Source organism: Coffea eugenioides, chromosome 4, assembly GCF_003713205.1.
Source record: "Coffea eugenioides isolate CCC68of chromosome 4, Ceug_1.0, whole genome shotgun sequence".
In the NCBI taxonomy this organism is placed as follows: Eukaryota; Viridiplantae; Streptophyta; class Magnoliopsida; order Gentianales; family Rubiaceae; genus Coffea; species Coffea eugenioides.
In genome coordinates this window covers 11,409,896-11,429,518 of record NC_040038.1, presented here as the reverse complement: position 1 = coordinate 11,429,518, position 19,623 = coordinate 11,409,896, and the positions used below count along the sequence as shown (strand labels likewise).

Here is a 19,623-nt window from a genome sequence, read left to right as displayed (position 1 = left end):
ATTATCATTATGTGACGAAAAAGTCACTGATGAAGATATGTTAGGGAAGACATTTTCTACTTTTCATGTCTCTAATATGCTCTTGCAGTAACAATATTGAGAGAAGAGATTTAAAAAATATTCTGAATTTATCGCATGTCTTCTCTTGACTGAACAAAATAATGAATTATTGCTGAAAAATCATGAGTCCCGACCAACTGGTGTGAGGACCCGTAAATTTTCCTTATTTTTTATATTATTTTATTTTATTTTCTCATATGCATTTTCTTCATTATACCGTATTATATTGATTTTTTCAGACATTTTATTAGTGAGTAGAGTTTTTAAATCATTTTCCTAGTTTAAATTAGTTCATATTCAGTTTAAAGCGTATTATGGATGTGGAGCCCGTTAGTGCGTTAAGTGCGATAAATTTTTGCTGATTAATTAAAGTTTTGTATAACGGAATATTACTGTACAAGGTGCTAGGAGACAATTAGAGGTTAGCTAGATAAATCACCATTGGTAGACAAAAGGATAAGATTAAAACCCTAAAAAGGAGCCAAGTGTCACTATGCTATTAGAAGTTGGACTTTTGACCAAGGTTAGTAACTTTACTAAATCAGATTTTTGACCAAAATTCATTCATTTTCTTGTCTCCTTTGGCCGAAATTAGTGAGAGAGAAACCAAGAGAGTTCTTCATCTTCCACTTCAATTTCTTGTCCAAATCTTGAGTTCCAACTGATTAAATCGCAAACTACTCCATAAAAGTACTAGTTAAGGTAGTTTTCAAGGTGTTTGTGGAGCTAATTTTGGAAGAAGAACTCTAAACCACCATCTTTCTTGAGGATCCAAGGTACTTTGCTTGCAAAATCCCTCTTTGTTTGTAATAATTGTTAATTAGTGGATTGGAAAGGTTAAATATGTAGCTTTATGGACAAGTTTATGGTTTGAAGTAGGGGCATGGTGAATTTCAGTTTTTATAGTAAATTTTCTGTCCTCATATGATGATTGATGTTTAGCCATGATTTGGTAGTTGTCATGAGTAATTTTGAGCTTAAAAATGCTAGTTTTGCTTGCCTTCAAAAAATTTCAACTAGAGTGCATAAATTTCAGTTTTAAGGTTTCCAATTTGCCCTGTCCTACCCGGTTCTGTTTGACCATGTTAGAGAACGAATTAGGCTTAGTACAAAACATGAAAGTTGTAGTAAATAATGTTTTATAACTACTTGTAAAATTTCAGCTCAATCGGAGTACTGTATCATGTGAAATGACTGAAATACCCTTGACTGCCCATAAGCCCTGTTTCGCGGATAGTTTTCTGTCTTCGTGGAGATTTCAATTTTGACTCTGAAAATGCATGATTTAACTTTGGAGGCCTTCATAATAAATGTAGGTATATATCTTGGCTTCGAAACGCCATAAGATACACCTCAATCGGACTTCGGTAGCCTGAGTTATTGTCATTCAATCATAGTACGGTTAACTAGTCTGATTGTGAGATACTGGTTCTGTAATTTGAAAATTTGACCTAGATACACTACTAACTGGACTAAGTGGTCTTCATCAAAGTTATAGGCCTTTATCTTAGCTTCGAAATGGTATAAATTACACCCCAATCCGATAAGCGTAGCTTCGGTTGTGACCGATACGCTAAGAGACGTCAAACCTGCTATTTAGCTTTTGTCCTTAAAACTTGATTTCCAATTGCATTCCTAGACTATGCTTTGTATTTGGATGAACTTGATCCTAGTTGAAGGGCTATTGTATTGAGATTTTTTATGTGTTGAATTGGACTGAGTTAAGGAAAATAATGAAGCCATAAATGATTGGAAAATAGGTAAATACAGAGGGCATGCTCCCCAAAATTTTAGGGCTACGCGATTCCTTCAAGTTGAATTGATCTTGGTAAAAATGAAGGGGTTTTGGGAGTTATTTGTAACTCTAAGACCAACTGTTATCTTTTTGCTCAAAAGTCATATTTTATTCTTTTGTACTAGTACTTAACCTGGAAAGGCGTACGACATGTAGTCGAGTCTCATTTATGCATTCCATTTACTGGGTTTGTAGATGTGCGAACTATAATTGTTTTATCTTGATTATTTTAGGGTTTCTTGGCGATTAAAGCCACTTTGGGTAAAAACTTTTGAAGTATCTGTACTGGAACTAGTGAGTGTACCACTCCCCTCATTTGTTGTTTAACTTGGTTTCTGTACATGAAATCTGTGATTTGAATGACTGTACTATCTGTTTATTCTGTTTGAGACGAGAGTATACTTTATCACACTCGTTCTCTTGGTTATCTGTATGCCTATTACTGTGTATACTTGACTCTGTTATCTGTATCTAAGTCTATTCTGACATTGTTTGGAGGCTTGTATCCAACGACCCTTCAGTGATTTCTGAGCTCAAAACCTGTGGTTAGTCTCTCGAGTCGAGCCGGCAAGGGCCTGGTCGATTAGATAACGAGCCACGGTAGTCTGTTTCTGGGAATCTTTGAGTATTGAGACTCTTGATTCCGGTATACTCGAGTATTACCATCTCTGTTCTGTATGTGGTGTTCGGGTCCGGTAAGGGGTATGTTCGGTGGACGGAATTTGGTGTAAAGTGGGGTCTACGGACATGGTTGTTCTTTATACGTTGACGGAGAGTCAACGAATTTGGTTCAAGTATGGCAATGGGAATTTTGGCTCCTGAGAGCTACATGTATCATTTCTATCTAAGGTGTTTGTTCATTTCTCTATGTGATATGCATATGTGACTAAGTGAACATGAAACTCCATGATTCTTGACTGCTATTATTTTGGTACCTCATTGAGCGTAAACTCACCCCCTTTCCGTTATCTTTGTTTTCCTTTCAGGGGGCAAACTTTGAATCCTTGATTTTGGAAGAAAGGGTCGAGCTAGTGTAAATATTATTTTGTTAAGCTCTTTTATAACCGAAACCCGAATTATATTTTAAATTGTATGAATACTTTGGTTTGTACCGTAGTTTAGTTAATTTGTTAAAGACTTCGATGTAAATATATGTATAAGTGTTTAATCTTGTCTATTAAGTGTATTCATTTGAGATATTAAGATCTTATGGTTTGGTAAGCATGTTCTCACCTTAGTAGTCTCCGATTGTTCATTTTTCTTTGGGTCCCATCGCGCGTACTATAGGGTTTGTGAGTTTCGACTCCGTAGTCCTGACGAGAGTTGGGCAAGCGGTCCGCCGAACTCTTTGGTTCGCCTTAGGGGGAGGTGGAGCTGTCACAACTGATGCAATTTGGTGATTTTAATTCCAAGATTCAAAAACAGTTTTGAATAAGTTTCAACTGTTGTAGGAAAACAAGATTAAAGTGATAAAATTTGTTGGGTCGGTGGATGAATATTTTGGCCTCAAATGCCATTTTGAAAGGTATTGATACCTTTCTTTGTTGTTATCATGCACCCAAAATATTTCCATTATATATCTATTTCATTTGCTTTATCGTATCTCATTTGCTATATCAATAAGCTTCTAAACTTGAGATAATGACTTGTTTATCTTATCACAGACTGGAAGCATATGCAGCTCTCCACTCCAGATTGTGTTTGAGTCTTGCATCTCTTACTATTTACATTAAAAAAAGAAGTCTTCATGGGTGTTAGTAGTTGAGAGAAAAAGGGCATTTCATAGGCTTTTTGTATTTTTGTAATTTATACCTTTTGGAACATTAAGAATATTGTACTGATACTGCTTTCTAATGGTAAAATTTGGTGGAGAAAGAAATCCAGTAAGTCTGTAACTTACAATTATACTTTTCGTTTCCTTTCTAGATGAGAGTCCATTTTCTTAAGTTTGCTAACATGGATGCACTTCACAGTTACAGTATCATCAAAAATTACTCTTGCTAATTGTTTTAGAAACTTTTGAATGGATAAATACGATACAGCTTTATCTAATTTTGAATGGATGAATACAATATTTATGATTCAGCTTAATATAATTTGCAACAATTATGTACTTTGTATAACTGGAAAACCCTAAATAATTGGACAAACTTGAAATTTAATTATGTACCATGCATAACTGGGCAAACATGAAAATTTTCACCGCGCATCGCGCGGTGTTCTGCTCCTGGTTCTCCTTAAACAAGTCTATACAACAACCAAAACTCGAGTGCAACAAACAATTCCGTACTATTATACATTTAACCTTGTATAACAGACATAATGACTAGAACACGCCATTTGAAACTATACTATTTGTAACACAAAATATATTTTGACCCGAGCTATTCAAAACAATAATGCTATTTGTAGAACAGATGTTGCAAATAGCAATCAGGAACGTAGATCTGGATATGATATCAGTGCAAGAAACTGGCAAGGCAAAGACAAAGAACACAGGCTATTCCTGACCAGAAATATACTGGGCCTGAATGTTGAGAACTGTACTTCAATTAAAAATGCAGCCAGGCCGAGTCAAAAACTTTAAATAATAACTTTTGCACCCAATTCTGGATGGTAAAAGAGTAAAAGTGTTAATAAGCTTGAAAGTTTTACCCCAACTAAAATGGCCGGAGGGGCCGAGTTGGTATACTCTGCTCGTTCCTGAAGAAATTTTCAGGATCTATCATGGTCTTGACTTTCACCAATCTGTAAAAATTATTTTTGAAATATTTGAGCCCATAAACTCTTCCTTCGTTGTAACTGTTCTTCCCGTTGTCTGTGGTTCCAATATCAAGGTCCCTGTAATTCAGAAAAGCCTGCCTAGGATTTTTTGAAACAAAAGGAGTCATCAAACTGTACAGCGCCCGTGTCTGCTCTATGTACTTCTTGGCAAATCTAGGACCTTCTTCCTGCCAAATCACTAAATACTCGATCTTGAAAATGATCTCAGAACGATGAGGGAAAGGCGTTTGGCTTTCTGGAATTTCACTCATTCTTCCGCCATAAGGATTGAATTCCAGTACTGTTTTATTTAGCTCAATCAATTTCTTGAATATGGAGGCCAGCCCATGCCTTGGAATTGGATTCTGCACATAATCTGATTTCCTCTTCGCGAAGTTGGCATAAGTCTTGTCAAGGATAGCTTCCATGGGTGTACCACTCGCGTAACCTTCCCACCGGAGGAGTGATTCACCCCAACTCATTTCCAAACAGTCCTGTTTCTTCAATCCCAATTCAGAAAATCTTCCATTCATAACAGATAAGAGTCTATTGGCATCTCCAAGGAATAATGCTATAAATGTTGCTCCAATTGTAGTCTGATTCTGCCCATTGATTTGTTCAGTAACTGGTTGGACCAGAACTCTGATGAAGAGCTCATTGTCAATCGTGTTGGCTACCTGTTGCCAGCTATAAACAAGATCTGTTACATTTTCTTCCATGGTCCTAACAATCCTGAAAAATGTTACAATTTCTGGTACCCTGACTAACTTGATTTTGTACGCCAAAACAACGCAAAAACTCGCACCACCACCACCCCTAATAGCCCAGAAAAGATCTTCCCCCATTGCTTCCCTATCCAAAATCCTGCCTTTAACATCGACGATTCGTGCATCAACAACATTGTCTACAGTTAGGCCGTATTTGCGTAGCATAGGGCCATAACCTCCCCCACTTATGTGGCCGCCTACGCCTACTGATCGGCATACACCGGCAGGGAATGCATGTACTTTGCTCTTTTCCCAAATCCTGTAGTAGAGCTCCCCAAGTGTGGCGCCAGCTTGTACCCAAGAAATTTCATTTTCAATATCAACATGAATGCTACTAAGGTGGAACATGTCAAGAATGACGAATGGAACACTGGAAACGTATGAGATTCCTTCAAAATCATGACCGCCACTTCTGATTTTCAGTTCCAGCCCAGTTCTTTTTGTACATAGAACAGCTGCTTGGACGTGGTATTCTTCTAAAGCTGTGACTATGACAAGCGGTTTTGGGGTTGTGGAAGTGTTGAATCTCCTGTTTCTTATATAAGCTTGTAAAACTGAAGTGTAGGAAGCGTTAATGGGGCTATAAAGAATGCTTGAGATTTGGTCATCTGGGATCCCTTTTCCTGCAAGGCAATGGGCAAAGTTGTCATAGACGAGGTCTGAGGCTGCAGATGTTAGGGAATTGAATGCAGAAAGAAAAAGAAGAAGAAGAGAGGGTAACATTGCAGGCAATCTAAGTTGTGGACTTAGTGTTGATCACAATTTCCATGTACCATACCAATTTATACTTGGTGAATTTAAGTTACTGGCAATATGTACCCCTAGGCTATGAGTAAATTGCTCATTACTTCAGAACCAACAGTAGACATGTTCCACATTTGGCATATTATTCAACTTGATTAATAGATAAATAATTTAAATAAAGAGTTATAAATAGCATTTTCACATATCTATATCAAGAAATTATTGCATTCCAACTATTGAACTACCATCCCAATTTTTCTAAAAAGAGTTTATACATAAATATTACTATTAGGTGATAATATCTATACATCAAAAACTACGTTTTTTTTTCTTTGAGGTAGTAATTAAATTTTTACGATAATTATACACCCAAAACTATGTATTTTTTCAATTGTACACAAAAGATTTAGCATTTTAGCCGTCCACTTTCACGTGAACAAATATTAGTTTCCAACAAAGTTCATAAATTTATATACAAACCAACAAGAAAGCAAAAACATGTTTATCTGTTTGTGCACTGGCCTTCTAACCCCAAGATTCCTCGCATACCAACAAGAAAACAAAAAACATATCGTAAATATGGCTTAATTTATTGAAAGACCAATCTTAATTGGCATTTGCCAGCTCAAGCAGAGATTAGTTTATCTTCCACCAGCAGCCAAAATCTTTCATTGTCCAAACGATAAATTTTGGAAGATTAAGCAACAGGAATCCCGCAAATATGGACGAGAAGAAACGATTGATAAACTCGGTGGCTTCTAACAAGGGAGGCAAGGCAAAATCAAGCTTCCGGACGGCTACCTCATTGAATTGTTGTAGAATGATTCAAATACAAGAATAGTATTGATGGAGTGAATTACCTAAATAATCTTTTTTTTTAATTATGAAAATAATAGTAAATTTTGAAGTTTTCCCACAGTAGAGATTTCGCCCTTTATAAAGGTGACTCACTTTGGGTGAAAAAGTAGAAAAAGAAAATAGAAAAACAAACCAAAATCGCCATCTCAAATGACTATTTTAAAGTCGGCTTCTCCTATAGTGACTTTAAGTCGCCTTCAGGCCACCATGTAAGCATGCTTTGAAGAAGCCATCTCAGGCCGGCAATGGCCCGAGCAGTGACACTAGAAGATCCGAGTGGCAATAGTTGTCAAAACTCTTTCTCTATCACTTTGGACATTAAGAAATAGCAATTGGTCGATGCTATTGATTAAAGAAATAAATAAGTGACAGTGGAATACTAGAATCCCATTTGACATCATTAACTAACTAAAGTGCAAATTGAGCTACCTATGATTACAAGCATTTCTTTCCTTTGGATATATACATTGTTCAAAGAGCTCTCTCAATTCAAGAATCCGAATTTTGCAGTTTCACTGACCTGAGTCTCCTGAGCATGGATCTTATGAATGAGTGCTTTACAGTTAGATTGTATTTCCACTCTCCTGCAGTCAGCTTCCTTGGCCATTAGGAGAGCTAATCTGACTGCAAGTGCCTCCTCATTTAATGGATTCCCTCGTTTTCCCTATTTAGTTGAGAATCACAAGAGAGAATAAATTTTTGTTGTATGAATGGTTAGATGATGCTGTTAATTTGGGAAAAAAAAACAACTAAAAAGTTAAGGATGAAAGTGACGGAGAATTTTGAGTAATCAACTACGTGACTTCATAGTCACTGTTTCATGTTAAAGAAAGACCCAGGGCTATCAACCGAGTTATTCAAGGTAGGCTTTGGCATTTCGAGGTTCGAATCACAAAAGTAATAGAATTTCTGGGTTTTGAGCTTTGACCTCTTGCTGTGAAGATCATACTCGACTCACAAAGATAATGGAATTCCGAGCATACTTGGGGCTGAGCACAAGTTCATAATTAAAATATGCTGTAAATATATACAATATGTAATAATAACTATATACTCTCATATAATTATACATATTAGGTTTTTACATTATAATTGTATACTTATAAACTCTATAGAGTGTTATTAATATAGACAACTGATATTGGCAATCCCAAAAATGCTCTAAGCACTCCATCCTCTTCTTTTCTTTTTTTTTGGTTAATGAAATGATACAAAAACATATAAAATATTCTAAGAGACGAATTGGCCATCTATGCATTTATCGGTAACTCTTCCTGTTTCATCTTTTCAATTTGTCTTATTTTCACTATTCTTATATCAGTCCTAAATTGTTGTAATATTAATAATGGAGGAAATTTTTTTAAAATTATTATTCTATAAATTCTTTATGTGTATAACTTATTTGGTAATTCTTAAGTACTAGTCATTTTGATTTGGAGTTGAGCATTATTTTTGGACTCGTTCATTATTCTTTAGTGGACTTTTACAACTTTAACCGAGATTTTGTAATCCAAACTGTAGTGGTCTCTATGAAAATAATGCAAACCGATCATTTACTATGCCTTGGGGGTAGTTTTTTTATTCACATTGTTAGAGAATATAGGTTTTGGATCTTTATATCATTTTTAACAAAAAAATTACAAGTTTAGAGTGTTTGAGAATTTTATTAGAGTGCAAATATTATTTATCTTTATATAATATATACTAGGGGGAAAAGCCCATGCAACGCGTGGGAGTTTAGTGCCTATAATTAAAGATGGTTAATAATTATTATTTGGCATTTTCTAGTATAAGAATTGAAGTATGACAATTTTATTATATGATATTAAATTTAAAAAAATCATAAGTTACATATTGTGTCAAAAAATATAATATGCAATAAAACATAATTATAAGATACGATCAACTACTTTGCATCTAACCTAGTATAATAAAAGACCTATTTATATCTGCTCATGCATTTTAGGGATATTAAAATTTGTTATTTAGTTTGAATTTAATCTTGATATGAGGGCAATCCACCACATTATCTTGTCATATAAGTGAGATTTGAACAATTAGCATACTTGAGGAAATCATTGCTAGTGGAATTTCGGTTCTTGCAAGCCAAATTCTTGAATTTATATTGATTCCAAGGACATATATCATCACGAGGCCTTCACATTGAGCAAGCAATTAATTATAATTTATTGTATGATTTAGGACATATAGCAAAGCATCTCCTTCTCGATAGGGGTTACAATCATGAAATATCAGTTTTGTATTAGTTGCAAAGATATACAACAACTAACATGCTAATTTAGAGGAATAATTACCTCAAAAAAGTACTAAAGCATCCTAATCCACTCAATTCAAGAAAAACAATTAAAAGTAATGAGGTACATACTTTAGATTATTAGCCAAATAGTTTTAAGTAGATAGTTAAACATATTGGCAAATCATATGAAGTGAAAAATTGTCTAAATGGAATAGTCAATAAAGTAGCAAACGATTTGAAATTACCCTAACTAATAGTTAAAACAACAAAAGAAGTAGATGCAATCTATAAATGGGAAAATTTATGATGATAAACTTATTTTAAACCATAAATAACAATTAACAAATGTGGTCTCTTACGTATCAAGCTTGTCTAACATGGACAATTGAATTAAAACACTAAAAAATTATTGCACATACAACTTGCAATATTACAGATTTTTTACAACCAAAAAGTAGATTGGTTAAAAAAAACATACCTATTGAAAAAGGTGTTGCAAAATGGAGAAGAGGAGTAGCTAATGTAGCAACATCCGAATTCAATATACTGTATGATTGTGCTGGAACAAAACCTATAAGTAAATGAAATGAATTTGAATAGATAGGGGTAACGGTCAAGAAACCAGACTTCTCTACTAATTGACATTAATTGTGTTTTAACATCTATATATCATAACTTTGCAAATAATTGATGAGAAAGGCTTTAAGAAATTAAAAGACTTAGATGTTAATACAATTAAATGATTAGAAGGGCATTTATGTAATTTCACTAAAACACAAGCTGAATTCAGTTGTATCCAATGTTTAATCGGATATCAAACACTGTCACATATCAAACTTACCCCTAGCTTTAAATGTTTAAAAGGTCATCCAAGTAATTACAACAAAACTAAATTAGTTATAATGACTCATATTCAATACTCTAATTGCACTCCAAACACTCTCACATTTCCAAAAAAAAGGCCACTCTTGCTGTTGAAATTAAAGCTTTAAACTCATTCTTATATAGTATAAGGATTTATACATAGAATTGTTTGGGCCAGCCCGACACTAATTACAATCAACTTCAATTCGAGAGACTTTAATTATCATGTTTTGTGTTTTTCCTGTTGTTAGATTGTTGTGTGGAAACACAATGAAGTCCTTTTGGAAAATCAAAATCTATACTATCTTTGGAAATTTTCAATAATAGTAGCATTATTGTACCCCCATTAGAGTGGCCTGAGAGGCAGAGTCCGATACTCAGCTCATTCCTGAAGAAATTTTCAGGATCTACCATGGCCTTGACTTTCACCAATCTGTAAAAGTTATCCTTGAAATATTTGATCCCATAAACTCTTCCTTCATTGTAACTCATTGTCTGTCCTGTGGTATCAATATCAAGGTACCTATAATTCAGAAAAGCCTGCCTAGGACTTTTTGGAACAAAAGGTGTCAATAAACTGTGTAGTTCCCTTGTCTGCTCTATGTACTTCTTGGCAAATGCAGGATCTTCTTCATGCCAGTTCACTGAATATTCAATCATGAACAGGATCCCAGATCGATGAGGGAAAGGCGCTTCACTTTCTGGAATTTCACTCATTCTTTCACCGTAATGATAAAAAACATGGGCTTGTAGCCCTTATAGGGGCGACATGTATAAGGCTAGAAGTGGTTTTGGGGTACATGTCGCCCTTGTGTAAGGCCATTTCTTGTATGGGCTTGTAGATCTGAATTATAGGAAACATTCATGGGGCTGTAAAGAATTCTTGATATTTGGTCATTGGGGATCCCTATCTTTATTAGGCAATTAGCAAAATTGCCATAGATCAGGTCTGATGCTGCAGAGGGTAGGGAGTTGAATGTAGAAAGAAAAGGAAGAAGAAAGGACAACACTGCTTGATATTTGAGTTTAGAACTGTAAATCACAATTTTCCTGTAGCATACCATTTCAGCAAACACGCTTAGTTAACCATTGAATTTATGCAGAACCAGGTTTTGCTGAGTCCAATTTGGGAGTTGTTTTTACTGTCAAGTGGTAGTGCAATGACAAAACATAGGATTTGGATATAAAACCAACAACAAAATAGAAACACGGTTTTCAACTTCTCTCTTCTCTCTTCTTCTTCCCTTTTCAAAGGCCTTCCCTCAAGGAGGGAGATCACGTCCCATGAATTTCAGTTTGTTTTATTTATTTTTTTAATAAAATCTCTCCTAAGTTTTCTTAGTAAGAGTTTTCATTTTCTATTAACAGAATTTTCTATTTCCCTAGAGATTCCTGTGGAGATTTTTGTTTTTTTTTTCTTTTTTTGTTGATTAGATCTAAATTTATTTTAGATTTGGTTGTTAGATCTAAAATTTTTTTGGATCTTTGATCTATTTTGATAGATGTCATCATCATCATTGGAGTTTAAAACCGTTGATTAATAGATTGCATCATGTATAGGAGAGGATTGCAGTGATTTATCTATTAGAAGACAACTTTAAAATTTCTTGTATTTTTCAGAGTTGTTCATAATTTTTCAAATCTATTATATTGATTAAATTACAAATCTGTAATTTCTAGTGCATGTTTAACAGGCTATTAAAGCAGCGATGTACAAACACGGTTCTTGTAATTTGTTAATGAAATTTGATTTTTATCAAAAAAAAAAATAGAAACACGGTTTTTACTGTACTATAGCTTAATTTATTGAGAGACCATTAATTAGAAAATTGGTAGCTCAATTGGATGATCCAACTTTCTAGTTTCTACCGACGGCATAGTCTTGCAAGTTGCACCAACCAAATACTAGAGTTTCGAACATTACAAGGAGAGTAGATCGATTAAACTCCGCGTCACGCTAATGTATGACACTCGTTAGGATCCAATAAAGAAGATACTGAATTCTGATTTTATCATTTTGTCCTGATTCTACACTACCGGTGAACCTAAAAATATTATGATGATACAATTGACGATGGATATTCAATTTGTCTTGATTCAAGTTCTATGCTTGACTAACTCCCCCCACTTTTTTGACCTTCAAACAATATGATATCAAAGAAAATGCCTCCCTGAGGAAGCCAGAGGAGGAAAATTACAGTTGAATATAAAGCCCATGTTACTGTCCTTTCTGTGAGGTTAATTAAAAAAAAAAAAAGCCTGCGAGATCATCAAAGACTTCCAATTTTCTTCTACATTTAATTTCAAGATCCAAACAATTAGTGGGATGTATTCAAAGAATGTAGGTGTTTGCGGAATAATGTTGTCTCGGTGAATTCTTGCTGCGAGAACCGCCTGGACCTGTGAGAAGTTGGCCAGTTTATACTTGAGAAGTTTGCTAGTTGTGAATTTTCACAGAACAGGCAGATGTATTTCGTGAATATATATTGCTGCTACCATATCAATTTTCAGACGGCTCTGAAGCAATCTTTAATTGAAGCACAATTTAGTTTAACTTGCTTTAGTTTTTGGTCATTCTATCTTTACCTATCGGGGACTTGGAGCTGACACAATTAAGCTTTCATTCTGGTGCTTGTCGTTGGTGCATTAATTACAAAATCTGAATACACAGAGTTAGTACTATTGCACATTGATTCCTGTAACAGGTACAAAGACTGGACAAAGACTGGACATAACTGTGAATATGCCCCGCCTTCGGTTATTCAAGGCACTTAAGACTATATAATTTGACTGAAAGAAATACCAATTGTTCAGGGACATAGCATTTTTCCTTAGAAGCAATTTCATGGAATCACACCTCTCAGATTGGTCTCTATTTTCCATTGAGACCTTCAGAAAAGTTTGGTTTTGCAAGCACCATGAGAGGAGATATTTTGTGCATGGTGATGCCAAAAGCTTCAGTCAGGTCCAAATCTTTTGCTTTAACTCCTGGAGGAAGCTCCCAATCAAAGCTATGCAGAAGTTGAGCTAAAGCAAGCTCAAATGTTGCTGTACTAAATGTAACAGCAGGACACATTCGTCTACCGGCACCAAATGGTATGAGCTCAAAATCTTGGCCCTTGAAATCAATAGGACTATTCATGAACCTCTCTGGTTCAAATATGTCTGGATTTTCCCATGTTTCAGGGTCTCTTCCCATTGCCCAAGCATTGATGAAGAACCTTGTTTTGGAAGGAATGGGATAGCCATCAATTGTCACTTCCTCCATGGATTCTCTAGGGAGTAATACTGGAGCTGGGGGATGTAGCCTAAAAGTTTCCTTCACAACAGCTCTCATGTAGTGCAAGTGAGACAGGTCAGTCTCTGAAACTGATCTTCTTTCTCCAACAATACTTCTGACCTCGGCCTGTGCTTTTCGTAGCACCTGGGGGTTCATTATGAGCTCTGTCATTGTCCAATCCAAGGTGATGAAGTTTGTATCAGTACCTGCTGCAAACATGTCCTGCATCAACAATATCGAAGCAATTAGAAACTGGAGCTAAGTAAGACAGCATTAGAAAATAATAGTTTTGAGCAGAGCATTTGATTCTTCTAGTAGGATTAAGCTGGAGTCAAGAATGAAACAAGAACTTTGCTCTAACTAACCAAAATTATTGCTTTGATATTGTCAGTGGTGAGAGGAGTTTCAGGATCCCCATGTTTTTGTATTTCAAGTAACACATCCACCAGGTCCTTGTGGTCTTTCCTGTTCTCCGGATTTCGATGTTCCTCCAAAATCTCATCAAAAAACTGGTCAAAGCGTCTGAAAGTGTCTTTTAGTCTTGATTCCATCCCGGTAAATTTGTGTAGAAATTCCATGGATGGGAAGAAGTCTCCAATGCTGAATCCTCCCAGCAACATTTGAAACTCTTCAAGCAGCTTTTGAAAATTATGCCGAACATGGTCTCCTCCGCGTGAGAAATCTTTACCAAATGCAATGCGACAGAGGAGATTGTTTGCATATAATCCAAGCATATGGCTTAAATTGGTGGGACTGGGGTACGATTCTGCTACACGATGAACTAGATTAGCAACTTCTTCTTGCCTTGCGAAGCCAAATGACTGAACTCTTTTTGCACTTAGTACCTCAAGGATACATATTTTGCGTATATTTCGCCAGTAGGCACCGTATGGAGAGAAAGCCATATCAGTGCAGTTGTAGAAAAGGTGTTTGGCTGAAAATATTCGAGGCCTATTTGACAGGGCTAGATCAAATGTTTTCAGTGCTTCCTTCGCCAATCTAGCTGAAGAAATCACTATTGTTGGCACCTGCCCAAGCTGCAAGAACATGATAGGACCATGCTTCTTGGCAAGGATGTGAAGAGATTCATGAGGCATGTTACCAAGCAGATGCAGGTTACCAATGATGGGAAGTTTTGGGGGACATGGTGGGGGTTTGTCATTTCTGCTTTCCTTCTTCTTCAACAGCAACTTTAGCACCAGAACCATTGATATTGTTGCAAATATGATGCATAGAAAGCTTTCCCTCTGCCATTCAAGGAGATCCATTGAAGTTTTTCCTTGCAATTTCCTGGAATGGAGAGGAGATCAGTATTCATTTGGAATACAGCTATGATGGTGTGTTTTAGTATGTCTCTCAAAAGGTATTCTCTGCACCATAACATCAGTAAGAGTTTGTCATATTTTGTGACACTTAACAAATTTTTCTAATTAATACAGCAAAAAACTTTTGTCTTCGGTTTTATTCACCATCCAAAGGATACATTTGTATAAATTTCTTATTCTTTTGTTTTATTATCTCTATCCAATACTTTTTCTGTAACTTCTAATTTATGCAAAGTGGTGTTGTAAAAACGTTTGAGAAAAAAGGTAAGCCTTTCTTCACTTCTTAGATTACTTTCATTCCCTTATTTCATGATATAATGAAGAATCCTAAATCTTTTTTCACGAATACACAAAAATCACATGAAATGTGGTCAGTGACAAAATATACCATCAGAAGGGGGGGAAAAGAAGAGACAATCCCATAAATTTTAATGGCCAAATATGATCAATGACAATAAAACAAGACTAAACAGGGAAGCCCAGAAATTCAAAGAGTTACTAAAGAGGAAAATGAGTACAAAACCTGATGTTTCAAGTAAGAAATGGTGGGATGGAAATGCACTTTGCTCCTGCACTTTCAAGTAGAGCACACTGCAATTCTGAGTTTTCTAAAAAGAAAAATTAACGCTACGAAAATGAAAGGTACATTGATTTGATTGGCCAAATCGATGACAAGGGTACGAGGTCAACATCCATTCTCTCGTATACTTATCAGGCCAACAGAAACTAATGTTAGTGGACATTAATCAGTAAGTATAATTTGATTGGACTTTCATTTTTTTATCGTAATGTCAATATCCAAAATTATCGAGAGTTACTTCAGCGACTGGTTGAAACGATTGTATTGTCCTTGACTCAGGAGCTTAGTGTCTCAATAATCTTTGTCAGAGGCAAGTTGGAATCACCTGTATGATTGATATTTCATCTCATTCAATAAAAAATTGACATCCGAAACTGTTCATGTGGAATTAAAATCAGAGAAAAATGCAGTTTTTGTACCCAAACTTTGTCCCACGAACGGTTTTAGTTCTCAAATTTTGGACGAAAACAAATTTGATACCTGAACTTTCAAATTTTGAGCACATTAAGTACCCTTGACGATTTTTTCCTAAATTGTTATCGGAAAAAGCCATGTGACAGTTACATGTCCAACCCAGCCACAATTGTATAAAAAAAGGCCAAAAAAATGTCAAATATCATTCTAATACTAAGTATTAAATTTAAGGACTAATAGCATAATAAATAAAAAATCCAAGGACTAAATAACATCACATGAGTCAACAAAACCCAAGAACCGATACAAATGAGCTCCAATTCCAGTACATTAATATAAGGGTCTGTTTGATAACATAAAAAGTGCTGAATCTGAATTTTTTTAGACATTCAGATGTTTTGAGTGTAATGAAAATTCATTTGGTGAACTTATTAAGTAGTGCTGAACTTGTGTGTATTTTTTTCAGCACAAAAATCCTAATTAAATGCTTAATTCTGATAAGAATCAATAGAATTGTTTCAACTACCTTATCTTATCCACCAAATCTACCCTTATTTATTAATTATGTTCAAAATTCTTATATAATTAAACAACTTAGTATTCTCTATCTAATGATTTTCTATTTCTCTTTTCTCTCTTTTGAATGACTTTCATTTCTTCTCTATACTCCTCATATAATATAATTCATCTTTTATATTAGTTTGATTTAAAAATAAATATTGTCATTTTCATACCTAACATTTTTAGCTAATTAAATCATAGGTTCTATTTCTTTTTTTGATGAAAAGATATAAGGGCAAATTTGTCAAATTTAACTTATTAAGCATTCAGTTATAAGTGTTTATCATACAGTATAAATAGGTTTAGCATTAAAATTCAGACATTCATATATCTCTTTTCAGTGTTTAAAAGTCAGCAAATTAATTGTTTCAGTATTCAAATTTCAGAATTCACACTTCAGAATTTAGATTCAGTTTTATCAAACGAAACCTAAGAATCAAGTCACAAATGTGTAAATAATGATGCGTAATCCTGTATTTTTAACATGTGGTATTTTGATGTGTTTATATATAAATATTAACATGTTGTATTTTTTAGTTGTCAAGCCATCGATTTAGACCAAAAAAAAATTTAATTCAAAAATATGTAATTGATTTATAGCTTAACTCAAGACATTTTACAATAAAGAAAATATTATCTTTGTAACTTGCAAAAACTTCAATAAAGTTTTAAATATATACTGTTGGCATGTAAAAAAAACACATCAGAATAAATAATATTTTTAAGAGTACCGTAAATCATTCATAATTTTAAGTAATTTAACTTTTTTGTCTGAACCAATGACACAAAAATTGTTGAAGAGTTTTTTTTTTTTATCCTGTTGTCAAATATTAAATTCTCATTAAAGAACTATATCAATCAATTTATAAAATTTAAGCATAAATTTGGTGTATCAAATTTGAAATGAAGTTGTATTATCTCTCCCAAAATGAGATTTTTAATACTATATTTTGAAATGGATTTTAAATATTACAAAAAGTTTAAAGCGGGGAAACCAAGTTAAATTTTTTAAAGTTTGAGGATGCTAAGAGAAATTATCAAAAACCTCAAGGGAGGTTTTTGAAACTGTCCCATAAAAATTTCTAGTTTTGACCATTTGGTATCGAAAGCCAAGTAATTATACGTTTGGGGGCCAGTAGCCTGTTGGAAAGGTTTCTAACTGGCTGCCGGGCAAATCCAACAATTAAAAAAAAAAATCCAAACAAGTTGTTGGACTGACAGCCCCCGCAACCTTTAAGGCAAATTCCTAGCTGGCTGCCGTCAACTCGGCAATCCAACAGTTTAAAAATAAATAATAATTGCCTTGGTTCTATACCACTTTCCTGTCAGATCAACATTTTTGTGATTTTTTTTTCAGTAAAAAACAAAGGAAGTAGCTTTTTTTGGGGAGGTCCAGAGGAGAAAATATATACCGGGTCTAGTCACTTTTTTGGGTACCCACATATTCTTTTATTTATTTATCTATTTTTTTCTGAATCTATTGATGCCAAAAATTGGCTCCACATCTTGAGGTGAAATGTAGACAGACTTGGTCGGGTGTAACCTGTGATGAGGGGAAACTCTGATGTTTAAGTTAGTGGTTTCTACAGCGAGACAAAACTTTAGAGCGCTGTAAGTAAAGTTTGAACCGTCACCTATAGTTCAAAGAGAGGCTTAAATCCCTTCCTGGTGGCCATGAACCATTGGCCCAGTGATTATCAATTTTACTCTTTTAATCACCCATTCCTTCACTTTTCTGCACTACTTGACAGTGCAAAGTACCAAAAACACCCTTTTCTGCACCTCAAAATTTGTCGTGGAAAAAATACCCTTTCGGTTTTTGGTTCAGCAGATTCATAATGGAAATATTTAGCCATGAAACTACATGAGCTTCTAATATTACTATAGTCCTACCAGCTATCGCACATACGGCTAGTGTCATCCAACAAAAGAAGACAACACAAAGTTTTGTCAAAATATACTTTTGTATGGCACACTATGTACACATTCTCTTCTGTACTATTTTTATATGGATGGGTAGGGATTCGGAATTTTTGGATTCGATGCCAAGTGCGAGCTAGGAATATTTTATTTAGATTCACAATTCTCTTATAAGGTTTGAGTTTTTTCTTTTTTTCTAAGGGAAGATATAAAATTTAAGAAGCGGGGAGAGGATAGGAGGATTAGAATCCAGAACTTCTATGATCTGGGGTCTCAACCTTAATTACGAGTCTACGAGTTAGGGGGGGGGGGGGAACGGTTTTGAGTCTAGACTAACATTTGAGTTAATTTAGATCGATTTCTATAAAAAATACTATGGATTTGAGTTGGATCTACGTAAAACAAATTACATGCTTGTACTATTGTAACTATTAGTGAAAGCCTTCGAAACAATGAAATGCATCTCTCCATATCATTTCGAGGTAGAATTAATAATTGGATTCGCATTACCTAACTCTACCGGATTCAATCCTACAGCTAACAAGTGCCCAGTCCTGCAGGATGGAACGCCCAAGTGCACTGCAAGGGAACCTTGCTTTGCCGAATCCCCCGCTGGCTGATATCATATGTGTAGAAGATCCTTGAAATTAAGGATCCGATTCTCCCATGTCCAGCAATCCCTACTCCCCATATCATTTTCCTAATCGGTATTCAATGGACACTCTTTAATACACTTAAATTCTATCCAATCTACCATATAAATAAATTTACTAATAATTATTGTCTTTCCTCGGATTTATATATTTTTTCCTAATTAATTTTATCTTTTTAAAAATCTAATACCTCAAGTACATTTTTATGACTGTCCAATGAACATTTGTCACACAAATTCCATGAAATAAGCAAAAGTTAAAGCCCCTAATTAAGCCAACGTCGCCGACTCTTCAAAAGGCAAAATTGCTGACTCTTCATCCATAGGGTAGTCAAACTATAATAGCCTGGTTATTGTGCAAAGGGCTCTAAAACAATTTTCAGAACTTGAATTGTCTGGCTTTTCTCGCCATCATGCTCCTGTAAATTAACACAGTATAGTTTAGCAATATAATTTATTAGTATGCAAAAGTTGAAAATAGATATAAATTATATGGCCTCATAGTCATTAAATTCGATCCGAAACTCAACCCAAAGAGGTGATCGAGTCACCGGTTCAACCACGGGTTGCACAATAGTTAGATTATATAATATAATAATATATTATAAATTATAAAAATAGTAAAATTTTTAAGTTGGTGGTACATTTGGCGGTTTAATCGGTGATTTTTTGGGTTCATCGATTGAACCGACAAGTCGTTGACTGATCAACAAGTTTGTTGCTTAATTGGTTTAATTAGCAACTCAATTCGATCCTATGACAGGTTCACCTAGGGGTGTTTCG

General features: G+C 34.8%; 2 protein-coding genes across 3 annotated transcripts; both read right to left on the bottom strand.

Moving 5' to 3' along the window:
- Positions 1–4,515: 4,515 nt before the first annotated feature.
- Positions 4,516–10,825, bottom strand: LOC113769018 (berberine bridge enzyme-like 21). Its single transcript, XM_027313508.1, has 6 exons — positions 10,450–10,825; positions 9,723–9,815; positions 7,946–8,004; positions 7,508–7,651; positions 7,368–7,395; positions 4,516–6,050 (listed from the first exon to the last, which is right to left on the bottom strand). The coding sequence occupies exons 1-6, from the start codon at positions 10,823–10,825 to the stop codon at positions 4,516–4,518; spliced, it is 2,235 nt and encodes a 744-aa protein (XP_027169309.1).
- A 2,068-nt stretch (positions 10,826–12,893) lies between these two features.
- LOC113768095 (cytochrome P450 71A1-like) lies at positions 12,894–15,327 on the bottom strand. 2 transcript variants are annotated; one of them, XM_027312333.1, is made up of 3 exons: positions 15,237–15,327; positions 13,754–14,758; positions 12,894–13,610 (listed from the first exon to the last, which is right to left on the bottom strand). In XM_027312333.1, exons 2-3 carry the CDS (start codon positions 14,654–14,656, stop codon positions 12,981–12,983), a joined length of 1,533 nt encoding a protein of 510 aa, XP_027168134.1. In that variant the 5' UTR covers positions 14,657–14,758; positions 15,237–15,327; the 3' UTR covers positions 12,894–12,980. The 2 variants fall into 2 exon arrangements, with proteins under 2 accessions (XP_027168134.1, XP_027168133.1); XM_027312332.1 differs by having other exon boundaries at positions 13,754–14,678.
- Positions 15,328–19,623: the final 4,296 nt, after the last annotated feature.

Excerpts from the sequence above, each read along its gene's own strand:
- LOC113768095 (XM_027312333.1), bottom strand. The coding sequence starts at position 14,656 with ATGGATCTCCTTGAATGGCAGAGGGAAAGCTTTCTATGCATCATATTT. Across the intron at positions 13,611-13,753 it reads ATATCAAAGCAATAATTTTG|GACATGTTTGCAGCAGGTAC; the intron begins GTTAGTTAGAGC and ends TTGTTGATGCAG.
- LOC113769018 (XM_027313508.1), bottom strand. The coding sequence starts at position 10,825 with ATGAGTGAAATTCCAGAAAGTGAAGCGCCTTTCCCTCATCGATCTGGG. Across the intron at positions 8,005-9,722 it reads TGCAACACCTTTTTCAATAG|CATATTTTAATTATGAACTT; the intron begins GTATGTTTTTTT and ends ATATATTTACAG. Across the intron at positions 6,051-7,367 it reads TGATGTCAAATGGGATTCTA|CCTCAGACCTCGTCTATGAC; the intron begins GTATTCCACTGT and ends TAACATCTGCAG.